The sequence below is a fragment of the Cyprinodon variegatus genome, unplaced genomic scaffold (genome assembly GCF_000732505.1).
Source record: "Cyprinodon variegatus isolate N-32 unplaced genomic scaffold, C_variegatus-1.0 Scaffold379, whole genome shotgun sequence".
In the NCBI taxonomy this organism is placed as follows: domain Eukaryota; kingdom Metazoa; phylum Chordata; class Actinopteri; order Cyprinodontiformes; family Cyprinodontidae; genus Cyprinodon; species Cyprinodon variegatus.
In genome coordinates this window covers 38,147-58,732 of record NW_015150832.1, presented here as the reverse complement: position 1 = coordinate 58,732, position 20,586 = coordinate 38,147, and the positions used below count along the sequence as shown (strand labels likewise).

The 20,586-nt window shown below is 37.6% G+C and overlaps 1 protein-coding gene across 1 annotated transcript; it reads left to right on the top strand.

Moving 5' to 3' along the window:
- The first annotated feature begins 5,302 nt into the window (after positions 1 to 5,302).
- On the top strand, positions 5,303 to 9,853 carry ngb (neuroglobin). The gene is made up of 5 exons (XM_015386848.1): positions 5,303 to 5,533; positions 5,731 to 5,833; positions 6,193 to 6,301; positions 6,397 to 6,516; positions 8,172 to 9,853. The coding sequence occupies exons 2-5, from the start codon at positions 5,733 to 5,735 to the stop codon at positions 8,322 to 8,324; spliced, it is 483 nt and encodes a 160-aa protein (XP_015242334.1). The 5' UTR covers positions 5,303 to 5,533; positions 5,731 to 5,732; the 3' UTR covers positions 8,325 to 9,853.
- The last annotated feature ends 10,733 nt before the right edge of the window (positions 9,854 to 20,586 follow it).

Below are 20,586 nucleotides of genomic sequence, written 5' to 3'. Positions count from 1 at the left end.
CCGAGGTCTGGGCCAGTCCTAAAGATTGACTTTAGCTTTTCCAAAACTCTGCTTGGAATCATTATCCTGTTAGAACCCCCCGCTGTTGAATCAAGTTGAAGTTTTTTTTTTAAATAATTGAACTTTATTGTTCTCATATTGGAGAAATGTATCTTTGCATTTTACACATCCACTTGGGGAGCACTGGGCTTCCACTGTGTGGCGCCTGGGTAGCAGTGTGGGGTTAAGGGTCTTGCTCAGTGACCCAGAGTGGAGGCTGTGGTGAAAGAATCGGGTACTTGCAACCTTTTCAGAGCATAAGCACAGTGCTCTAACCACTAGACAAACACTCCCCCCACTTGAAGATTGGGGAATGTTAAATAATTTTGAGGTGGTTCTCCAGCTGTATTAATACACATACTTAAAAAAATGCACCTAAACTCAAAGCAGACACATTACATCATATTACCACCACCATGCTTGACTGTTGGTGATCTCTGCTTGGCTATATCAAGCATATTTTTGTCATTAGCTAAATCCTGGTTAACTTCAAACATAAAATGTTTCTCCAGAAATAATTTTGTTCATCTGTGTCAATGCAAGTCTTACGTGAATTTTAAAGTGTGCATTCCAGGGTAGGGGCTTCTGTTTCAATTAGCCCCCTCTCAGTTTGTGTTAATATTAATCCTGTTACACTGAGGAACCATAATAGAGTGAATGAAATGCTGATACAGTGGCTGTTCCTAAGGAATAAAGTTCATGCAGATAGTTTTGGTTGGATTGTTGAAACTTTTTCTTTGTTGGGTGTTCACCAGAATAATGATAGCACATGTGATAACATTATTTTATGACATGGCCCTAATCTCAGCCCTACTGCACTGCAAAAATGATCTAGAAATAAGTAAAAAATTCTTAAATTAAGTGCATTTACCCTTTATTTGAGTGGGTAAATGCGACGATTTGCCAATGAAATTAGTATCTTTGCTTTTAAAATAAGATAATTCGATAATATGAACTTGAAATAAGACAATGCAGTTGTTTTTTTCTTATTTTAGTCTTTCATATAAAGTGTCTCACTTTCGTCCTCAATTGGAGAAAAAAAATGCACTTATTTTAAGTAATAATTACCTAATTAGATTTCCATTTTTTGCAGTGAGAATTTTTGACTACAAAAACTGTCTTCTTTCTTTGCAACTTTTTAATATTTGAATACCAGTGGTCCATTCATATATTGGAGTCTATAAGTTTAATTTCAACATGCATGGAGCTCAATAAATGTTCACTTCTGCAACAAATTATGTTTTTGAAAGACTCATTAAAGGTGTTAATTACAACCTCAAAGCCGAAAAAGGAATGCATGAAAAGGATCATTAGAAGTCACTGATATTGTTCATGTTAATAATTTGTTTTCTAAAGATGTATAGCCTAAGAGCATTGTGTGGAGCTATAATAAAGAAAAGATCGCTTCTTGATCTGTTTCCAAAAAGCTGCAAAGGACTTTTTCCCCTCCTGTTTGTTAAAACTTTTTTTTAAAGAGAAGAAACATGGTTTTGAGCATTATTGTACATGGAAAAATCCAAACCGCTCACTCTAAACATGTGGAACGTAAAAGGCTTTTGGTTTTGAAAAGTCTTGTCAAAAAGCTTGAAGCCTTTAATTTAGAGGATGATGGACATGATGTTACAAGAATAAATATTCAAAAACAGAAGAGAATTACTTTTGTGTCTGAAAATTAACAAGCTTCCAACAGCAAATTTGACAAATGATCAAACTTAACAGCACCCCGTTAGACATTGTTTTTAATTTGTGTTTTATTGTTTAGACACATAAAAACAACAACCGCCTGAGATTGGCTTTTCTTCAATGGATGGTTTATAGTTCTCGGTTATTTCTAGAGCCACCCCGCCAGCTAAATAAACAGTCCTCGCAGTGCATGTGCCTTCACACAGACCAGAGCTGCTGTCGGCTCCAAGCCTGCAAATCCACATCAAATATTCTGTTGCACCGGCCTCTGCTGTACGCTTGTGCTTTGACAGCTGTCTGCCAGGAATCTTAGAGATCATTTTTACTTACAAACCACACGGGGAAGTCTGGATATGTTTCAGAACACAGTCAAGGGGTCATCAGACAGAGCGATTGTGGGCATGACTCCCAGGCCTTTAAGCTGTTCAGGCTTTCACATGATGCAATGCTAACAGAATAATGTTCAAAGCAGGTCTGTTAAAGATAGCGTGAAAAAGACTGGAAGAGAACTGGAAAAGGGCAATTATCAGGTTTATATATTTAAATAGACACAAAGGTGTATTTTTCTTACATCTATATATAATGTATAATAATATATAACATATTCTCTGTTGTGAAGCGAAACATCTTTTAAATCATTACAAATCAAAAATTTAAAAGATAATTTGGGGTATTACCTGAAAAATGTAAAGGTGTTTAAGTATATATGCCCCTTGTTTTTGTAAAACACCTTATCAAGAATGACACCTAATGTTTTGGTGTGCTTTTTTGGGATACACAGAAGTAGTGGAGAAAATCCACAAAAGTAAAGAAAAAAACTATTTACTGAACTTTGTTTCCAAGTTTGAAGATGTTTGCTTCCCATCCAGGAAGCTTTTTGAATTCAAAATGTCAGAAATAGCATTAAGTTCGAGGCTTTATAGAGTGGACCAAAAGCCTTTAACTCAATGCTATTTCTGACATTTTTAATTAAAAAAGATTTCTGGATGGGAAGCAAACATCTTCAAACGTGGAAACAAAGTCCAGTGGATTGTTTTTACTTTTTTGGAATGACTATGACCTGGATGACTAAGAATCTTCACCAGCATAGTGGAGTATATGACAAAAATAACCAGGCTGATGTAAAAAACAAAAAGGCCTGAAAATAGATTTAGTAGCTCATTTAGATAACTTTGCAATGCCCCCCAACCCTTTTTTTTCTATACACACTAAATTTTATAGGATTTTTAAAACCACATTATATGCTTAAAATACATTCACACTTTTTTCTGTCTAACAGAAAGATTGGTGAGGACTGCCACATTTATTTCAAATTGCTACAGCGCAAAATAATGAGACAGAATATTCTAAGGTTAAAACACTTTAGATTACTTTACCCTCAAACAGGTTTAACGATGCCCGGATGATCTTATAGGAATGTCAGAAAATGGAAACCCATACAGGGATTTAACTTAAAGCAAAATCTCATACATGTGAAGGAAACTATTAAATTACCAAAGTATATTGGACAAGATACAAAGTACCCACAAAGTAGCACATTAATTTGTGCAAATAATTATGTACAATTATCAACAGGTTATGGAACTGTATTCCAGAAATGAACTTGGTGTGTATTGTGTGCATCAGTCCAAGAGCAAAAGCAAAGGGTCTAGTCAAGACTCTGGCTGAAGCTGGTAAGGGTGGACCTTAATGCCACTCAGGGAGGAAGAAGCTATTTGGTAAAACATAAAAAGATAATTTACTTCTTGTAATGTCATAAAGGGACCATCTGCCAGTCCGTCCAACCAATCAACCATCCACCCATCTTCTTCCTCTTATCTGGGGTCTAGTAGCAGCTTCAGTAGGGAGACCCAGAAGTCTCTTTCCCCAGCCACTTGGGCCAGGTCCTCCAGGGGAATCCTAAGGCGTTCCCAGGCCATCAGAGAAAAATAGTCCCTCTAGTATGTCCTGGGTCTCCCTCTTGGTGTCTTCCAGTTGGGACGTGCCCAGAAAACCTCACCAGGTAGGCGTCCAGGAGGCATCCTTATCAGATGCCTGAGCCACCTCAACTGGCTTTTCTTGACGTGGAGGAGCAGCAGCTCTGAGTCCTCCCAGGATTACTGAGCTCCTCACCCTATCTCAAAGGGAGAGCCCAGACACACAGAGAAAACTGATTTCGGTCACTGGTATCAGGGATCTCGCTCTCTCGGTCATGACCCAAAGCTCATGACCGTAGATGAGGGTAGGAACGTAGATTGACCGGTATATCGAGAGCTTTTTGGCCCAGCTCTCTCTTCACCAAAACGGACCAGTTTCATAAGGGGCCATACAGCTTAAGTTTTAAAGAAAAGAAACATTTTGTGGCTTAAGGACAACAATGTAAATATTTTGAAATGATCATGACAAAGTTCTAATATTAGTCCCAAATAAGCATAGGGAGAGCTAAAAAGATGTTGGAAGGCAAAGCAGCCAACAAACCTGACTTAGAAATACCGGTTGTTTCAGGGGAAATGGGCCAAATCTCCTGTAAAACTATTGTGAGAAACGTGTTGTAAGATATTCAAAACATTTAGCCCAAGTCATACAGTTTAACAAGGTAATTCTAGTAATAAACCCTATCAGTTCATCGTTAAAATGTTTTCACAGATCAAACATACTGTGGAGTCAGTTGACCTTAAAGTTTCTACACTGTATGGGTTTTATTTTTTACTGAAGGCTTCATCAGGTTGAAAAAGTTTCAAAACAAGGAAAAACACTTTCAATATCATTGCAAGTGCGTCCCTTCTTTGAAATCTCAAGTATGACATGAAGAAGCTTCAAGGGCTCCATCCTGTCAGGTTGCCATGGGAACCCCGCATCCTTCCTCCCTCTATTTTGTTTTCCCTCAGGGATTATTGTGCACCTCCAATTCCCTGTTGCACGGCAAAAGAAATAGGCCTATCCCTCCCCAACCTGTTAGATAATACCTGACCAGGACTCTGCATCAGTCAAAATGTGTGCTGTAGGAGAGGGAGAGACATTAATTTGAGCTAACCATAGCCTTCAAGCATGTGTTTGGAGGCTGAGAGGAAAGAAACACATCTTATTTAGATTAACGAGAGGCTGCACACTTGGCCGCAGAATGTTATGATCTTGCTGTTTGAGGAGTGGTTCTCTGTAGTAGATGAACAATATAATTTCACCAAGGTGGTGCAATCAGGTCGTTTATTATTGTAGCCATCTAAATTCACACACGTTTCATTTTGTAAATGCATGGGTAGCAAATGTAGGCAGCTGAAGATACATCTCAGAATAGTGGATGAAGGCCTCAAATAGATTTCACCGTCTCTAACCCAGCAATTGTCAAGTAAAAACGGCTAACACTGTGTTTTTCTGGTTATTTTGCTTTTCTTCATAATTGTTGTGTAATCTATTCTTATTATTATAATATAAAAAAATCCAGCGGGAAAGTTCTTCTGCATGGAGTCTCTCTGTGTACTTTAGACCTCAGTTCACCTGCAGGAGGAGCTGTGGTTTGCTGCAGCCTCTCTGGAGCTGAAGAGAGAGATCCCTCTGTTTCTCCTTCAGTGGCATGAATAACATCCCCAGTGCTGGAGAGAGAGCATATCAGGAGGCAAATGACGAGGGGAGAGAGATAGCAGGCGGTGTGACAGATAAGAGTGTGGCAGAACTTGCCTCCCTGACAGTACAGTGGGCCGGAGAAAGAAGGAACAATTGGACCTGAGTGTCAGCCTGCAGCCTGCACCACAATCACTCACTCATAATCACAGAAACTGTCATTCCCCAGAGCCTGGCTGCAGCAGGACTTCAGAGACAGCTGACCTCAAAAAAGGTACAGTATGATCGTTTCTAATGCTGAGGTTTCCTTATGTTTGACATGGTCAGTATATGTTTCATGGTGGAATAACAGAAGTTTTTTTTCTGTGCCTTTTTATCGAAAGATTGTGCCTTTTGTTTTGTTTTTGTTTTTCTTTTTGGAGAGGAGTTATATGTTTGCCCAACAGAGAAGAGTATATCTTGTGCTTGCAGGGATGATGGGAGAGCTGTCAGTGAAAGAGAAGGAGCTGATACGAGGCAGCTGGGAGAGCTTGGGAATAAACAAAGTTCCTCATGGTGTCATCATGTTCTCAAGGTAATGTTCAATAATAATGTTAGGGAGAAGAAAAATCTCTGATGTTTCGCTGAGAAATCCTTCTGGTAGTCAGAAGCAAATTAAACCCACCGATGTATCTCTTAATAACTGTGACAATAGAGTTTGTAGTACAGGTATAGAGAAAGAATGAGAGGAGATTTTCTGGTCTCGTTTCCCATGCAGACAGGGACCAGAGGCTTGACTTGTTGCTTGGCGACAGAGTGCAATAATCCACATACTTTGAGACAGCTGAATCAGACTCTAACAGGAGGGACTCATTTTCTGTCTGCATATATTTCTGAACCAATGCCATGTGAATCAGTGCACCTATAGAGCAGTGTGATATTTTTCTGTGGTAGGCTGTTTGAGCTGGACCCTGCACTGCTCAGCCTTTTCCACTACGGTACAAACTGTGATTCCAAACAAGACTGTCTCTCCAGCCCCGAGTTCCTGGACCATGTCACCAAGGTGAGCTCAATATCGCATAATCAGAAAATGGTACCAACACATCTTAACAAGTGAATGTGTTTTTTAGGGTATCTTCTCATTCTTTTTGTTTCCAGGTAATGCTTGTGATCGATGCAGCTGTCAGCCACCTTGATGATCTACACACCTTGGAAGACTTTCTGGTCAATCTTGGGAGAAAGCATCAGGCAGTGGGAGTCAGCACACAGTCATTCACCGTAAGATCAACGCATATCTGCACAGATGCTAAAAAAAATAAAAAACAGAAGAAAAAAAACTTCCAACAAATAAATAAAAGTCTTAATTTGATTCTTCCTTTGAAAAACAAATTATTTAATTGACAGGGAACCTTTGTTTCCTATCTTGAAGTAATATTTTAGGAGAAAATCTAATTTGGTTTCAGTTTGTTTTAATGTTAAAAATAAGAAATTGACCTGATTTGTCATATTCTGATCTCCAACTCAACTGGAACTACAGAGAAATAAACTTGTACTTCTTTAATGTTGTAGTGGTTTGCACCTCAGGGCCACCGTAGCATATGGATTGAAATTAACTTTTCCCCCCTACAAAATAATAGGCTTTAGGTTACGCCCCTTTTACACTAAAGGCACTATTTGTGTTGTGGTCTGGAAAGGATTGGGATCTCCCAGAATGAGCTCAGAGTGTCCACAATAAAGAATAATGTTAGCTTTTTTTAATCTGAACCTTTCAGAGAAACATTCTCTCTTTTGCAGTTATTACTTTTAAAAAAAAATAATAAAACAACTAAAATTTTTATGTAAATGTAGGCATTTTAAAGCGAAAATCAAATAACCACATGCCTTTTGTACATGATTTGATTCTGATGAGTAAAAGAAGACTGATAAAAAAATTCCACCCACTACATCTTTTTTATGCCACGCATAAAAACACAAATTACCTGAGTAAATGCAAAATTAAATTTTTAAATAAAAAATTTCATTTATCACCGGAAAGCATCCATGTAAACTAAACTATAAACTAATACCTAGATGTGACGTCCTTGGTTGCAATGCCTTTAAACAGGATTTGTACTTTACAGTGAGAAAAGTATTGGCCTACACTCTTATCACCTGTATTGGAGGGTTTTTAATAAAGAATGATTTGGTCAATGTTAAATTACAGCATTCAATCAGATTTAAAGGTATAGTGGAGGATTTCCGAGAAATTTTAAAAAGACCCGCTCTCTTCACTTAAAAAAAAAATGCACATGCCCAACCCTGTACCTGCTCCCAAGAGGGAAGGCCTATTAGCATGCATGAGCCCATTTCTCCTCATACATGCTCTGTTTAAAAGTTGCTGTTTGCATTGCTTGGACAAGCTAACTTTCCAGAAGAAGATTTTCAATTTTTTCAAATTGTCAGACTCACGACCGGTAAGATAGCTACCTGGGGCCAGCACATTGGATGGCCTTATGTAAACATATCACCAAAATGATTGAAACTTATTTTGATGATCCTACCAGAAAAAGAAGATCCTCCATTATACCTTTAAGTCCAAAGCCAAAGTATGTTAATGTAATTCTTTTGAACTTAAAGACCACATACTGGGCTGGATAATCTCTTCAGGACTTCCTGTTTGAGGGGAGAATTTATGCTTCCATTAGTTACTACAAGTTATCCTTTTTCAGGCTAATAAATATAAAAATTTATCTTTTATTGAATATGTTTATATGTTTCTTTTTGAGATCTTAAAGTCCATTTTATGTTCTCATTCAGATTCTCTTTAGATCTAGCATCACTCAGCCCTATGTTAATAGTGAAAGTCTATCATGGAAAAAGAAAAATGTGTTTATTCTTTGGTAATTTATTAATTAACAAGGGACACAATTATATATATTTTTTCCTTTCTGCAGGATGTAGGAGAGTCTCTTCTCTACATGTTGCAGTGCAGTCTGGGTCAGGCTTACACAGCGCCGCTGCGCCAAGCCTGGCTTAACATGTACAGCATAGTGGTAGCGGTAATGAGCAGAGGATGGGCCAAGAACGGTGAGGACAAGGCTGACTGAGGAGCACAGCGGGAGCTGCTGAGCAGTTGCTGTCAAACCATCAACACGGTTGCCATGGAACAAGGTTGTGTAACAGTGCAGCATCGTGTCTTTGGCTGCTGTACATGTGCTCTGTGAGCTGGTTTGTATAACATGGCGAATGTATGGTGTAGTTACACTTTAAAATTAGACCGACCGATTGCAGAGTTTATTTTCTTTGCTGTGGATGTTTAGCTTCCAGTCGACGCTGCTGTACAGCTGTGAGAGTTTGAGACAGGTGGTCTTCTGAGTCTGGACCTGTAAGATGAAAGCATCTAAAGTTGCTTTGTATATAATGGGTTTGATATATTTACTAAATAAGAGTGACTAAAGTGGTCTCTATGTTGTGTCTTATACGAGTTACACACTTGTGACATACCGGAATATATATATATATATGTATAGATTGTATAGATAAAGGCATCGCACACTATTCAAACTGTGACTGTTAGTGTGGCCAGCTAAGGCAGCTCTGTATCTATCTGGAACACAGTGATTCTTAACATGTGATTTTACAGGAGAAACTTTAATCACTCTACTCATAACTCTGTGTGTCTGCAGGTTTGATTTATTTATTTTTTATTACACTTGATAGTAGTGGTGTATGATGTTTTTATCTGAGTTTTTAGCAACTAAAACAAATCGAGTTTACTAAACCTTTATCAGTGGCAACGGACAAGAACTGTTAACCTTACTCAAAGCTTTCTTCGGTATTCAATGACTGTTAGAGTGTCTTTGCACACATTATTCGATGTAGTTTGTGACACTCTCCTCAGATCGAGGTATGGAGTGTTTCAGTAGACGTTTAATGACTGTTAAACTCTATATCATAGACTGTTATGTGACCTTTGGTGTTTGTCAGGAAAGGGCATACCGGAGCAATTGCAACATTTTTTGCCGGTTCTTTGATAATTGAAATGTTAATGTAATAAGTTGTAGTTGCTTATCATACCAGTGGTTATAAACAGGATTAAACAGTGGTAAATAAATCATTAACATTATCAAACATAACTTTTCTATACAGGACTGAGAGTTACCTAGGCATGGGTCAGTTGACATCTTCATGATTATAAAACTTTTATTAAAATATCACAGGTATAAATGGTCAAAAATGTATTACGTATTCAAATACGCTTTATTAAAAGAGAAAAGTAACAAGCAGTTCTACTGTAGATGAAATAATCTAACATATTGATCATTACAGCCAAAACACAACTTTACTGGTATGTCGATTATGATCAATCGACTCAGTAAGATGTTTAAGATCAACATTTGCTATTTTTCCTCAGACAGTGATATAATGGATGGTTCCTCAACCCCCACACATTCACTGCCCATGCTTTTTGCAACCTCAAATGTAGGTATGGATTTACATAAAAATATAGTTTTTAATGAACGTAAATAGCAATAGTGCAGTTGTATTAAAGGAAAAGTCCGGGCATATTCAGAATTCAAACTTCTGAAAGTACTTTAAATATGAAATTATTACACGCTGTTTAATAGATGATAAGTGTTTTTAATTAAGAGTAATTTCATTTGAATGTGTTTTCCCAGAGACATCCATGTTTGTCAAAGAACACTACTGCCGGTACTACTGCCTGTACTACCGGTTTGTGACGTCACGGTGCGGTATCGGCTGTTAATCAAGTCCCAGTGCTGTATCTGGTCTTTGTCACAATGTGCTATTATCTAAGTCCTCTTGAAAACATACTTCTTCAAAATGTTGGCTAGATATTATGTGTTTTTTCTCTTGCCAGAAGTTCGATGGCAAATCCTCCCTTTTCAAGTTGGCAATCCAACGACGAACCCATGGTGGATCATGAATTGGAAAGGTGGAATAACTCTTTTTTTTTTGTCACTTTTACCTGATGTATTACTACATCCAACTGCCATGCATGTGGGCATTGTCAGTTTAACTATAGCTCACACGAATATTAAATAGTGAAGTCCTCTCGAAATCCTAATTCATTGTTGTTGATTGCAGGCGTATCTAGTGGTTCCCATTGATTTTTTTTGTAAAGCTGGGAGAATGTACTCGGCTTACCGCACTGTGATGTCACTGCCGGAAGATGTCAGGAGTGAGGTGTTACTATATTTGGGCAAAAATGGCCGTTCCCCGACTTGAAAATCTCAACGAAAATTATTATTTTAATTTTTTTACTGATTAACGCTAAATCCATTAAATCACAGCGAAAGTATAAGTTTTAGGTATAGATAATTATCCATTGATTATTCCTTGCTGACTGGACTTTTCCTTTAAATTATCATAATTGTAAATAAAAACATAAAAAATACTATAAATGTGTTTATTTAGAACAAAGAAAATCAATCTGCTCTTGACGCATTATTTGTATCTGATTGAGAAACAGTTATTACACACAACAGTATAAAAGTGGTATTATTAATAAAATGGTTAGAATAAAAAAATGGCTAGTTAATAGTAAATGGAATGATTATATCTTCTTACTTTTATAATTGACTAGAAGCCTTGATTGGCGTGACAGCAGTCAGAGACTTATTTCAATTGCCAACCAGATTTTTGCATGTTTTCTCGTCTTTTGCAATGAACTTCTACACTTTAAAGGTGCAAGGCCCTCTTGCCGCCATCTTTTTAAAGGACCTGGTTGGTAGTTGGTACATTGAGGACAAAATTACATTAGGCTTTAAATCTAACAGTTGTATAATGAAGTGATTCTTTTTTTACGGAATGACTATGACCTGGATGACTGAGAATCTTCATCAGCATATAATGAAGTGGTGTTATATATTATATTTAATCACTAAATTGTTTCTTTAGGCTGTTTAACCACCATGACTCCCTTTGTCAACATAAGTGTTATCAAAATGATGATAGGTTGTGTTCCCTCTGTTTTTATGTCAAAATTTTTTTTGGCCAGCTGACTAACAATGCACAGGAACAAGTGCAAGAGGGTTAATGACACATTAATTAGCTCCAAACAGCAACTAACCTGACAACAGCCAGATGCATGTCTCGCTCCGCCCAGCTCGGCGGAGCGAGACATGCATCTGGCTGTTGTCAGGTTAAACAGCAACAGTCACTGTGCCATTTTTTCTGCCATCTCTATACAAATATTCCAGACCTAATGAAAAGTATAAGATATGAGTTTTTTTTAAACCAGTTTGACCAGTAAAAACTGACACCATTAACTGGCCAGCACCTAAATAAATATTTAAAGAATGGTCAAATTTGTTTTTGTTCTTACCCACATCATTTGGTATAAGCCCTTTCTCGGCCAGCTGAATGACAGTGCACAGCAACAGACTGCAGTAGGTTGTCGCTGCAGTACTTTTGTGTGTTTTACGCAACCACAGAAAACTCTGGCACTGTCTTTGGCATCTCATTAAGAAAACCTAGTATAGCTTCTGTAATGGTAAACTTGAGTGGTAGGCTGCGTGGGCCTTAGCTTCAGCTTGACGTGTCCTGAAGTGGTAATAAGAATGATAAAATGAAATGTCTAGACCTACATGACAGGTTGATCTTTTATTAAAGGAGGTCCAGGATGTAGAGGGTTTCGGGGTAATCCACATATAATCAATGCAAAGAGTTTACAGCCACAGGAGACACCTAGACTCAGGCAGGCTTCCACTTCCACACAAAGGCTGCACCTCCTTTATACTGAAAGAACAATCAAAACCTGATCAGACCCATTCTCACCAAAACTTACGTGCATTAATAACATGGCAATGCATCAAAAAACAATACATTTAAATGAGAAATCTGCTGTTGAATTTGTTAGCTAAAATTTTTTGTACCGGTACATATGAACTTTTGAGGAAAAGAAAAATATTGGCCTATGTACAACTTGATACTCATAACTGGCCCATGCCTAGTCCTAACTAATGGGGACGGTTATGTTCTGGTATTATTACTAAACACTAATGCAGATAAACTGGATTTACATGAATTTGAAGGATAAATGTGAGCATATTCTGCTAGCAGCTTTGACACTGTATGTATAACCAAGTTATTTACCTTTATGATGAGAATGCCAAGCAACTGTTCCAGTGGGCCAAGTATTAAACAATCCCACCATTCAACTGTAAATCCAAGCTGCTGACATGTTTGTTATTGTTTTTGTCTGACTTTATATTTAAAAAGTTTATTTTTATATTATGAATTATAATGGTCTTTAGAGAGAGAGAGCGTTATTTTTATTTTCCAGAATATCATGCACTGTTTATTCTTTAGATATGATATCTTTCTTTTTGTAGTTAATGATCCCTACGCCGAAAAAAGACAACTTTAATGTGGTTTCTTTTAGTCCAAATGGCAAAAACAAGACAAAAATGTTGAATTATTATTGCAAATATAAATGAGGGGTTTCCAGTTGAACAATCTACATCATAGATTGCCAGTTCAGTCTTTTTTTTCTCCAGCCCAAAGTTGTACGGTTTATAAGCTGGCTGTGAAGGTAATGTATTTTTGGCTAAACTTTTCTTAGTAGGCTTTTTTTTTACTTAAAGCATTTTTAACCAACCTTACAGACATGTTAAATGTTTTATCTATGTAACTTTTAGTCATGTGCATATATAGGGTGTTTCACTGTCTACCTCATCATAATCCGCTGCTATTGAACTGTGATGACTTCACTTAGTTATCCTTGGACCAAAAAACCACATTGTTATATTTATCAGATTTGGTAAAGGCACGCACTCTTTGTAAAGTGGATATCATCCTGCAGTTTGCAGGAGAACCTGTTATGTGTTTAAATAAAGTGATCTGTGGGTATTTCACAGCGCATTGATGTCAGCGTGTTTCCTTCTGAATCCAAACCTAACTATTTAGCTTTTTACATCAGTCGTGCAATGCTTTATTTGGTTTCCACCGAGAGCCCATTGGAGAGTTACATAACAACCAAAAGCACCAATTGGTTCTTCACCCTTGACTGCAGAGAGGAGGGCGACTTTCGACACATCAGCACACTTAGTCATGCAGCTGCATAAAGCCACGTCAAGAATATATACAGAATGTGAGATTATTTGTATATTTAAAAGTAAGTCATGCTATAGTCAAACAGAAAGGGCGAAAGAGATAGTGAGTTAAACATATACTGAATCATTTCTGTCATACATTGTTTGTCTGGTTGTCTTAAAAGAAAATTCACATCTCTGAGTGTGCTGTCTGTTCTGTTGTTAGAGGGGCATTTGACATGGCCTTAATCTGTCTCCCTGCAGGATCTCTCTCTGCCCCAGTGAGTGCTTACTCCATCCTTGTTGCCTTAATTTAAATGGCATAACAAACAAAGAGGTGGATTTGTTTTATGCTTGACCAGTACGTGATCCATGGATTGCAAATACAAACAAATGTTTGTAAAGTGCATCAATTCTCATCAGATCAATTATTCTTGTCTCACAGCTCTTTAGCCTTACCTTTTTGTGAACCAAGGTTGTTTGGAGAAGAGTCTGAAAAGAGACAACACCGTTTATTTTTAGAAAGCCCGCAATGGGTTTTAGATTCAAGGGGTATTGAATGTTGTCATGGCAACTGTTGTAATGATCCTATATATGTGTTTGTGTGAACAGGGATGCAAAGTAATGATTAATCAATCACTCAGACTAAATCATACTGTGATAACGATGGGGACTTTGCTCTAAGTTAATAATTGTGATTTAGTAATGCCACACAAGCCTGAAAGGCAGGAAACACAGCAGTTTATAATGATTGTACAGAGCCTAATCGGCCACTGAGATTGTGAAATACAACCTGCTTTATTGTGTGTATTTAAATTGTGTGGTTCTTTGTCAACAAAACTCAATGTACCTTCTCAGGCTGTTCATGTGACTTGGATTCAGACAACTTTTATTGTCATTCTGTATACACAGAGTAATACAAAACGAAATTTCGTTTTGTACAGCTTTCAGACAATACATGAAAATTTCCATTCCATTAAGCTTAGCAGTGATCAAATGTAAACGGTGTGGGAGAAAAAAAAGAACACATAACATGAGATTAAAAAATGCTGCAGAACAGAACTTTTCAAACATTCTCATTATTTTCTGAGGCATCCGTCCCATCCATCCATTTTCCATCACCCTTATCCCTGTTGGGGTTGCAATGGGTGCTGGAGCCTATCTCCAGCTGTTAATGGGCAAGAGGCAGGGTACACCCTGGACAGGTCGCCAGTGTTTCCCAAGGCAACACAGAGACAAACAGGACAAACAACCATTCACACATACACTCACACCTAAGGAGAGTTTAGAGAAGCCAATTAACCTAACAGTTATGTTTATGGACTGTGGGAGGAAGCCGGAGTACCCTGAGAGAACCCACACATTCACACATGCAAATCCCATGCAGAAAGACCCCAGGCTGGGAATCGAACCTGGAACCTTCTTGCTGCAAGTCAGCAGTGCTACACACTGTGTCACTGTGCAGCCCTTAATTTTTTAAGGCATTCCTTTTTCTGAGGCATATTGATGTCAAAGTTAGGACAACTGATAGTAAATGACTCTTTAAGTCTAGATACTACGCAATATTTTTGACAAAATACGGTGCTTACCTCTAACATTCATCTGTCAAATTCTATTTAATAATTTAGCTACATTATTATCATATTTACGAATAAAAATCTAAAAATTACAACTTACTATCTAGATATTTATGATCGAGCTGTTTTAGCTATCTATCAAATCAGAGGCAACTCAAGTGATTAAGTTGTATATTAAGCATGATTTAACTATTTCATTATTATAGCCTTAATTTAGGTAGCTCAAAATCTTGATCTGCCTCCCAACAACAACCTTACCCTGTCAGTTAAGGTGTCATGATCAAAGCTACCTACTTAAAAGCACAGACTATCATCACCTCAGACTTGATCATCTCATAATGATGACCTGGGTTGTGGAAATGACTTAAATATTTTGTAATTCTAAATTCATTATGTAATTGTGACTTTGCTACTACATTTTTTTTTGGAATTGAAATATAATTATCTTTTAATTATGACTTAACTGTCTTATTGTCTTATTTATTAATCACATAATTATGAATTTCATATATTATGGTATAATATCAGGATAATGAAGGTAAAGTATGTGAGACTGCACTCTTATATTGATGATATATGAGTATGGAATCTGTCATTACTTAATTGTCCGGATATGATCTTATAATATAGACTAGGATTTCATAGATCCTTTAGATCCTAAGGTTATGATCCAGGTATTTTAAAAATATGACAGGGTAATCTTTTCATTATTTTATCTATGAATTATTGTATAAAAGTCACCTTCTTCCTGATATTTAGGGCTAATTGTCCCATAACTATGGCCAGACATATATTATATTCACGTAAGCCCCAATTATAAGTTATCTCTTAAATATCACTTTGATAGCACCAGGTAGAAAGTAAATGTATTAGTAATTCTGACCTAGCAAATTGTGAGTAAGCTATAGTAAGATCATATCTTCATAAAACAAAACTTATATGAAAGAAGCTACCATGGGCCTAGTTTCTTACAGAGATATAGTTTTTATGTTTTTGGAGATTTTGTGTGTATGAGGTTGAAGTGTTTTTGGACAGTAACATGGTTTAAACACACTCCTCCAAAAAGTGTTGTGTGTCTTCTGATTAAAATGCTGAAACTGACTTGTATGGGATTGAGTGACAGTATGTCTGCAGCAGGAGGCAGAGGCATTTTCTATTCTGAGCATCTGGGCAGGAGTGAGGTGGGCAGCATTTCCCATAGGAATTCACCTTTTACTGAGTGGTATGCTCTCAGCGGTTGCCAAGGGTGACAGGGGAAATGTCAGAGACGTCTCTTTTTCTTTTTTCACGACCTAGTGCAGTGGATCAACAGAGTGTATGATAAAAGGCATGTATGTGGTGATATCCATCCTCCAAACTCACTTTTTACTGCGGAGAAATTACTGCACACCATTCAGCCTTCAACAGCTGTTCGAATATACATCAAAAGCAATGCAGTATGGTGCTGATACAAGCCGGGGCTTTTAACTCTCCTGTCCAAACTCGGAATTGTTTTTAGGCTTCAATGACTTGTGTGTTTAGAGTAAAGTGTGCAGAGGAATGTCCCAGGGGTAGTTTGCGTGCAGACACACACTTTATAGAAAACACAAAGATAATAGTGTATTCACACAATTAGGTAACCTGTTTTTTTAAATCTGACATTTCATCAAAGTGTGGTAAAATACAAACTTTTGGAACCTTGGCTGGGTTCAGCATGTTTTAGAAAATATGCTGGTTTAGATCATTAATTGCATTGGTAATAAAGACTATTCTTGAGAAATGCATAATTAAAATGTAAATAGCACCAGTTGGAGCTGAAATTGACAGGTACGTTTTGGTAAGCTTTCCATTTCAAATGAAAGCTGTGATCAAGAAACCACATAGGACCAAATCTAATCATGGACCAGTTCCAAACTAATACAACCAAAATTATTTGCTATTAATGTGGTCAACAACTAAGCTAACAACTGTTAGCTGTACAAGCTATTTACAATGTCATTAACTGCTCACTTTCAACCTCTGTAGTAATATACTCATTCAAATAGGTTGTAAAGCATATTAAATGATAAAGATATAATGTAAAGTATTTTCTGCTGTTACAATCACATGTTCTGTATACTAGGCAGCCATGTTGGATTTAGAAGTCAAGGTTGATGAGAATCATCTGACTTTCCCTGTCAGGTTTTTGAATGTTGAAGACCATATACTTTAATCTTTAATCAATCAACAAGTGACAATGATCTTGTTAGGTTTTATTATTTATACATCATGTGCATTGTTATTTTGTTAGTCAAATTAGACAGAGCAGAAGGCCTTCCTTCACATTGTGGATGTCACGGTGGGTACGGAGGTCATCTAATCAAGACAGCCTTCGTGTCTTTAAGAGTACACAGGATATGGGCACATCTCAGAGCCGGTCTGATAGAGGATGGCTATCTGTAACCCTGAGGCATAGAAGCAAGCTGTACACGGGTCAGGGCATGGATGGCGTGTCAGTTTCTGATACGGACAGCTTAGCATCCACCTGATGCAACACATAGACTCACGGTATAAGAAGCAGGGGATGACCTTCATCGGGGCTCAAACTTTGCCGGATGCTCGCGGACATGATTTTTGAGACCACAGCTGTGCAAGCTCTAAGCATTTTTCTCTGTCCTGTAACGACCTGATCTGGAATAAACTCTGTTACTTTTTTACTCCTGTTTTTATTGTCCTTTTTTATATGGCTTTTACCCAGTTTGAGTTAAGAGTAGTAAATAACTTGCTCCCAGGAAAAGAACCGGTGAGGAAGCCCCCGGGGTGCTACAGCCTTTACTTCCAAGGGGACAAATCTTCCTCTCTTTAACAATCTTTATTATTCCTTTTCTAACATGACAAAAACATCCACATAACAAATAACCACAAAAAATGACTCCAAAAGGCTTGGTGTTGCAATACCAGTTTAAAATGTTTGATAAGATGGGATACATTTGTAAAACTCAGAAGGTAGATACAGAATTATATCTCGTAATATAAATACTTGAGAACCTTCTGGGACTTTATTGAACTTCAGTTGAGAACATTGTTAAATAAATACAATGGGAATTACCAGGGAAGTCCAGGAAAAGCTTTAAATACCCTGTAAATTCTGAAGAAGTCAATTAAAGTTCAAGAAAGGACCTAGTTAGTTCCATGTAAATCTATATTAGGTTACAAAAAGGTCTTTGAAAATATGTGATAGGTTTAAAGTTTCATAAAATCATACAGCTGATTTTCTTAATGTAACTTACAAATTCTAGTAAAGAAACCTGGTAACCTAGAGTAAAGTACCTGGTTAATTTCAATATCATTCATGACAGTTTCAGAACCAATTAGGTCAATAAAGTGAGGTGAGATTGCAAAATATAACCTTGTGGTCTGAACATGTGTCTTGCACACAGGGCTGGGTTGTTTCTGCTTGTTTTCAGTCATTCTATGATAAGCTGCTGGTCATTCACGTCTTTGCAGTAAACCAATGTTTTCTCAAAATGTCAACTTGGTCCTTTTTTTTAATTCCTCCAAGAAATGAAATACAATGTAAACCAAAGTGAAGGTAAGTAACAGTAGTTTATGGAGCCATGTCATAGAGTAATGAAGCTAAACAAATTTTGATTTTAGATTGCAGACTCCCTGATCCAATAGCCTGACAGATTAATTTTAAATACTTACTTTGCTTCCAAATTTCAATATATTCTTTATTTATGATGGTAAAATAGACATATATGAACATATATGGACATATCTGAAAACAACAAACTTTCGAGAGTTCAGTTCACCTAAGATGGCATTTAAGAATTTAATGAATCTACAAATGTATGTACTCTGCAAAGAGCTAAGTATATCATATTCATCTCTTCTATTTCATTCAGTTTTTCCAGTGGAGATGATAACTAATGTTCATGAAACTGTCTTTTGGAAAAAACTGAGAAGACTTTAAAGATGTCCTCTTTAATGTTTTCTCCAGACAGATTTGGCTCCATCATTCTCTGAACTGACGCGACTGTCAGGTTTTATATTCCGCTATTAAGCATCTTACGAGCCATAAGTAGGTCCTTCATAAACCAGGCCGGAATAGATTTTATTTTATGGTAATAATACGTTATCATTTTACTACAGCCTTAACATAAAGTGTTATGTTGTCATGCAACAGAGCAGATGGCAAAATGGAACAGAGTTTTGCCAAATGAATCAAATATGTGGGAACATTTTGACAAAGTAAAGAAGGAACTAATAAAAGCTTTAAACAGCACTTTGCATTGTTTACCATATTCCTAAGACGTTTTCCACACCTGGTGTAATTAACAACTCAAGATTGTGGCTTGCAGCTTTTAAAATCCAAGATGTCTTCACCATCAGTAAATGTCAATAACTCGGTTTATGATTCAAGTAGAGTTATTAATCATTAACCACACGGCAGATATTCGTCTCTGTACATTCAAGTTGTTAGTCAAAGGAAGTACGCTCTGCTCCTTTTAGACAGCTGGTCACTGCTGTATAAATAATCACAGACTGCCACAATAGGCCATGCTTTAGTAAACCCAAAAATCTCGATCACATTGTTTTTATGTTTAATAAACTGTGCAAACACTACAAGCTGCTGAAAACAAACACAGAATACATGAAAAAATCAGTAAAAGAAAAGAGTTCTTAAGGTAGAGTCTTTGATATTGTTCAGCTCATTAGCTCAGCTTTGATACACTTAGGGGATGTCCAGCAGATGAGCAGCCTAGATGATATACAGCATCTGTAAAATTCAACCAAACCAGATTTCACTTAATACATCCATCGATTTTCTGTCATGCTTTTCCCTGCTGGGGTCGCAAGGGGTGCTGGTACCTATTTCCAGCTGTCAATGGACGAGAAGCCGGGTACACTATGGACAGGTCGCCAGTCTATCGCAGGGCAACCCAGAGACAAACAGGACAGAAAACCACTCACATACACACACTCATCCTAAGGAGATTTTAGAGAAGCAAGTAGCAACCTGTAGCAACCTAACGGTCATGTTTTTGGACTGTGGGAGGAAGCCGGAGTACCCAGAGATAACCCTTGCATGCACACGGAGAACATGCAAACTCCTTGCAGAAAGACCCCAGGCCAGGAATCGAACCCAGAATGTTCTTGATGCAACGCAGCAATGCTACCCACAGCGCAGCCCTTACTTAATCCAATAATGAAGAATTACAAATAAACACAATATAGACAGTGGATGTTCCTGCATCTCACAGTGTTGGAAGGCAGGCAGTGACCAAACAGTCTTTGGGTCTGAACCACAATCACCGCAGGAGGGCACACCGGACACAGAGTGCTCAGCCAGGATGGAAACTGGGTGCCATGTTAGTGGATTGATAGGTGAAGATTTAATAATTCTTCTGTATCAGAACCAGCATACCATCAGGGCTATGCTGGATTTTCAGCTTAGAACTCTTTTGAAGAGGGATGCAGTCCTTTTTGCAAGCAAAAATGGATCACAGTGGCAGAGATTGCACCACGTGTAGCATAATGTCCATGTTGCATCTGTCCTTGCATCAGACCGATGTCCAGGGGAAGAGAGAGAAAAGGGGTTTTCTCTTGGGATTTAAAGATGCCGTGGGGGCATGGTTGAGGATGTGATGTCAGGGGTACAAGCTACATCAAAACTCAGCCGCAATCTGATACCTCGAATGTTTGTGGTTCTGATCAGAAACAGTCTTAGGAGACTTCCTGGTGTGTCTGATTCCACCAGAGGTCAATGGCAA

Coding starts and splice junctions, on each gene's coding strand:
- ngb (XM_015386848.1), top strand. CDS start 5,733: ATGATGGGAGAGCTGTCAGTGAAAGAGAAGGAGCTGATACGAGGCAGC. Junction 6,302..6,396: donor TCCTGGACCATGTCACCAAG/GTGAGCTCAATA, acceptor TTTTGTTTCCAG/GTAATGCTTGTGATCGATGC. Junction 6,517..8,171: donor TCAGCACACAGTCATTCACC/GTAAGATCAACG, acceptor TCCTTTCTGCAG/GATGTAGGAGAGTCTCTTCT.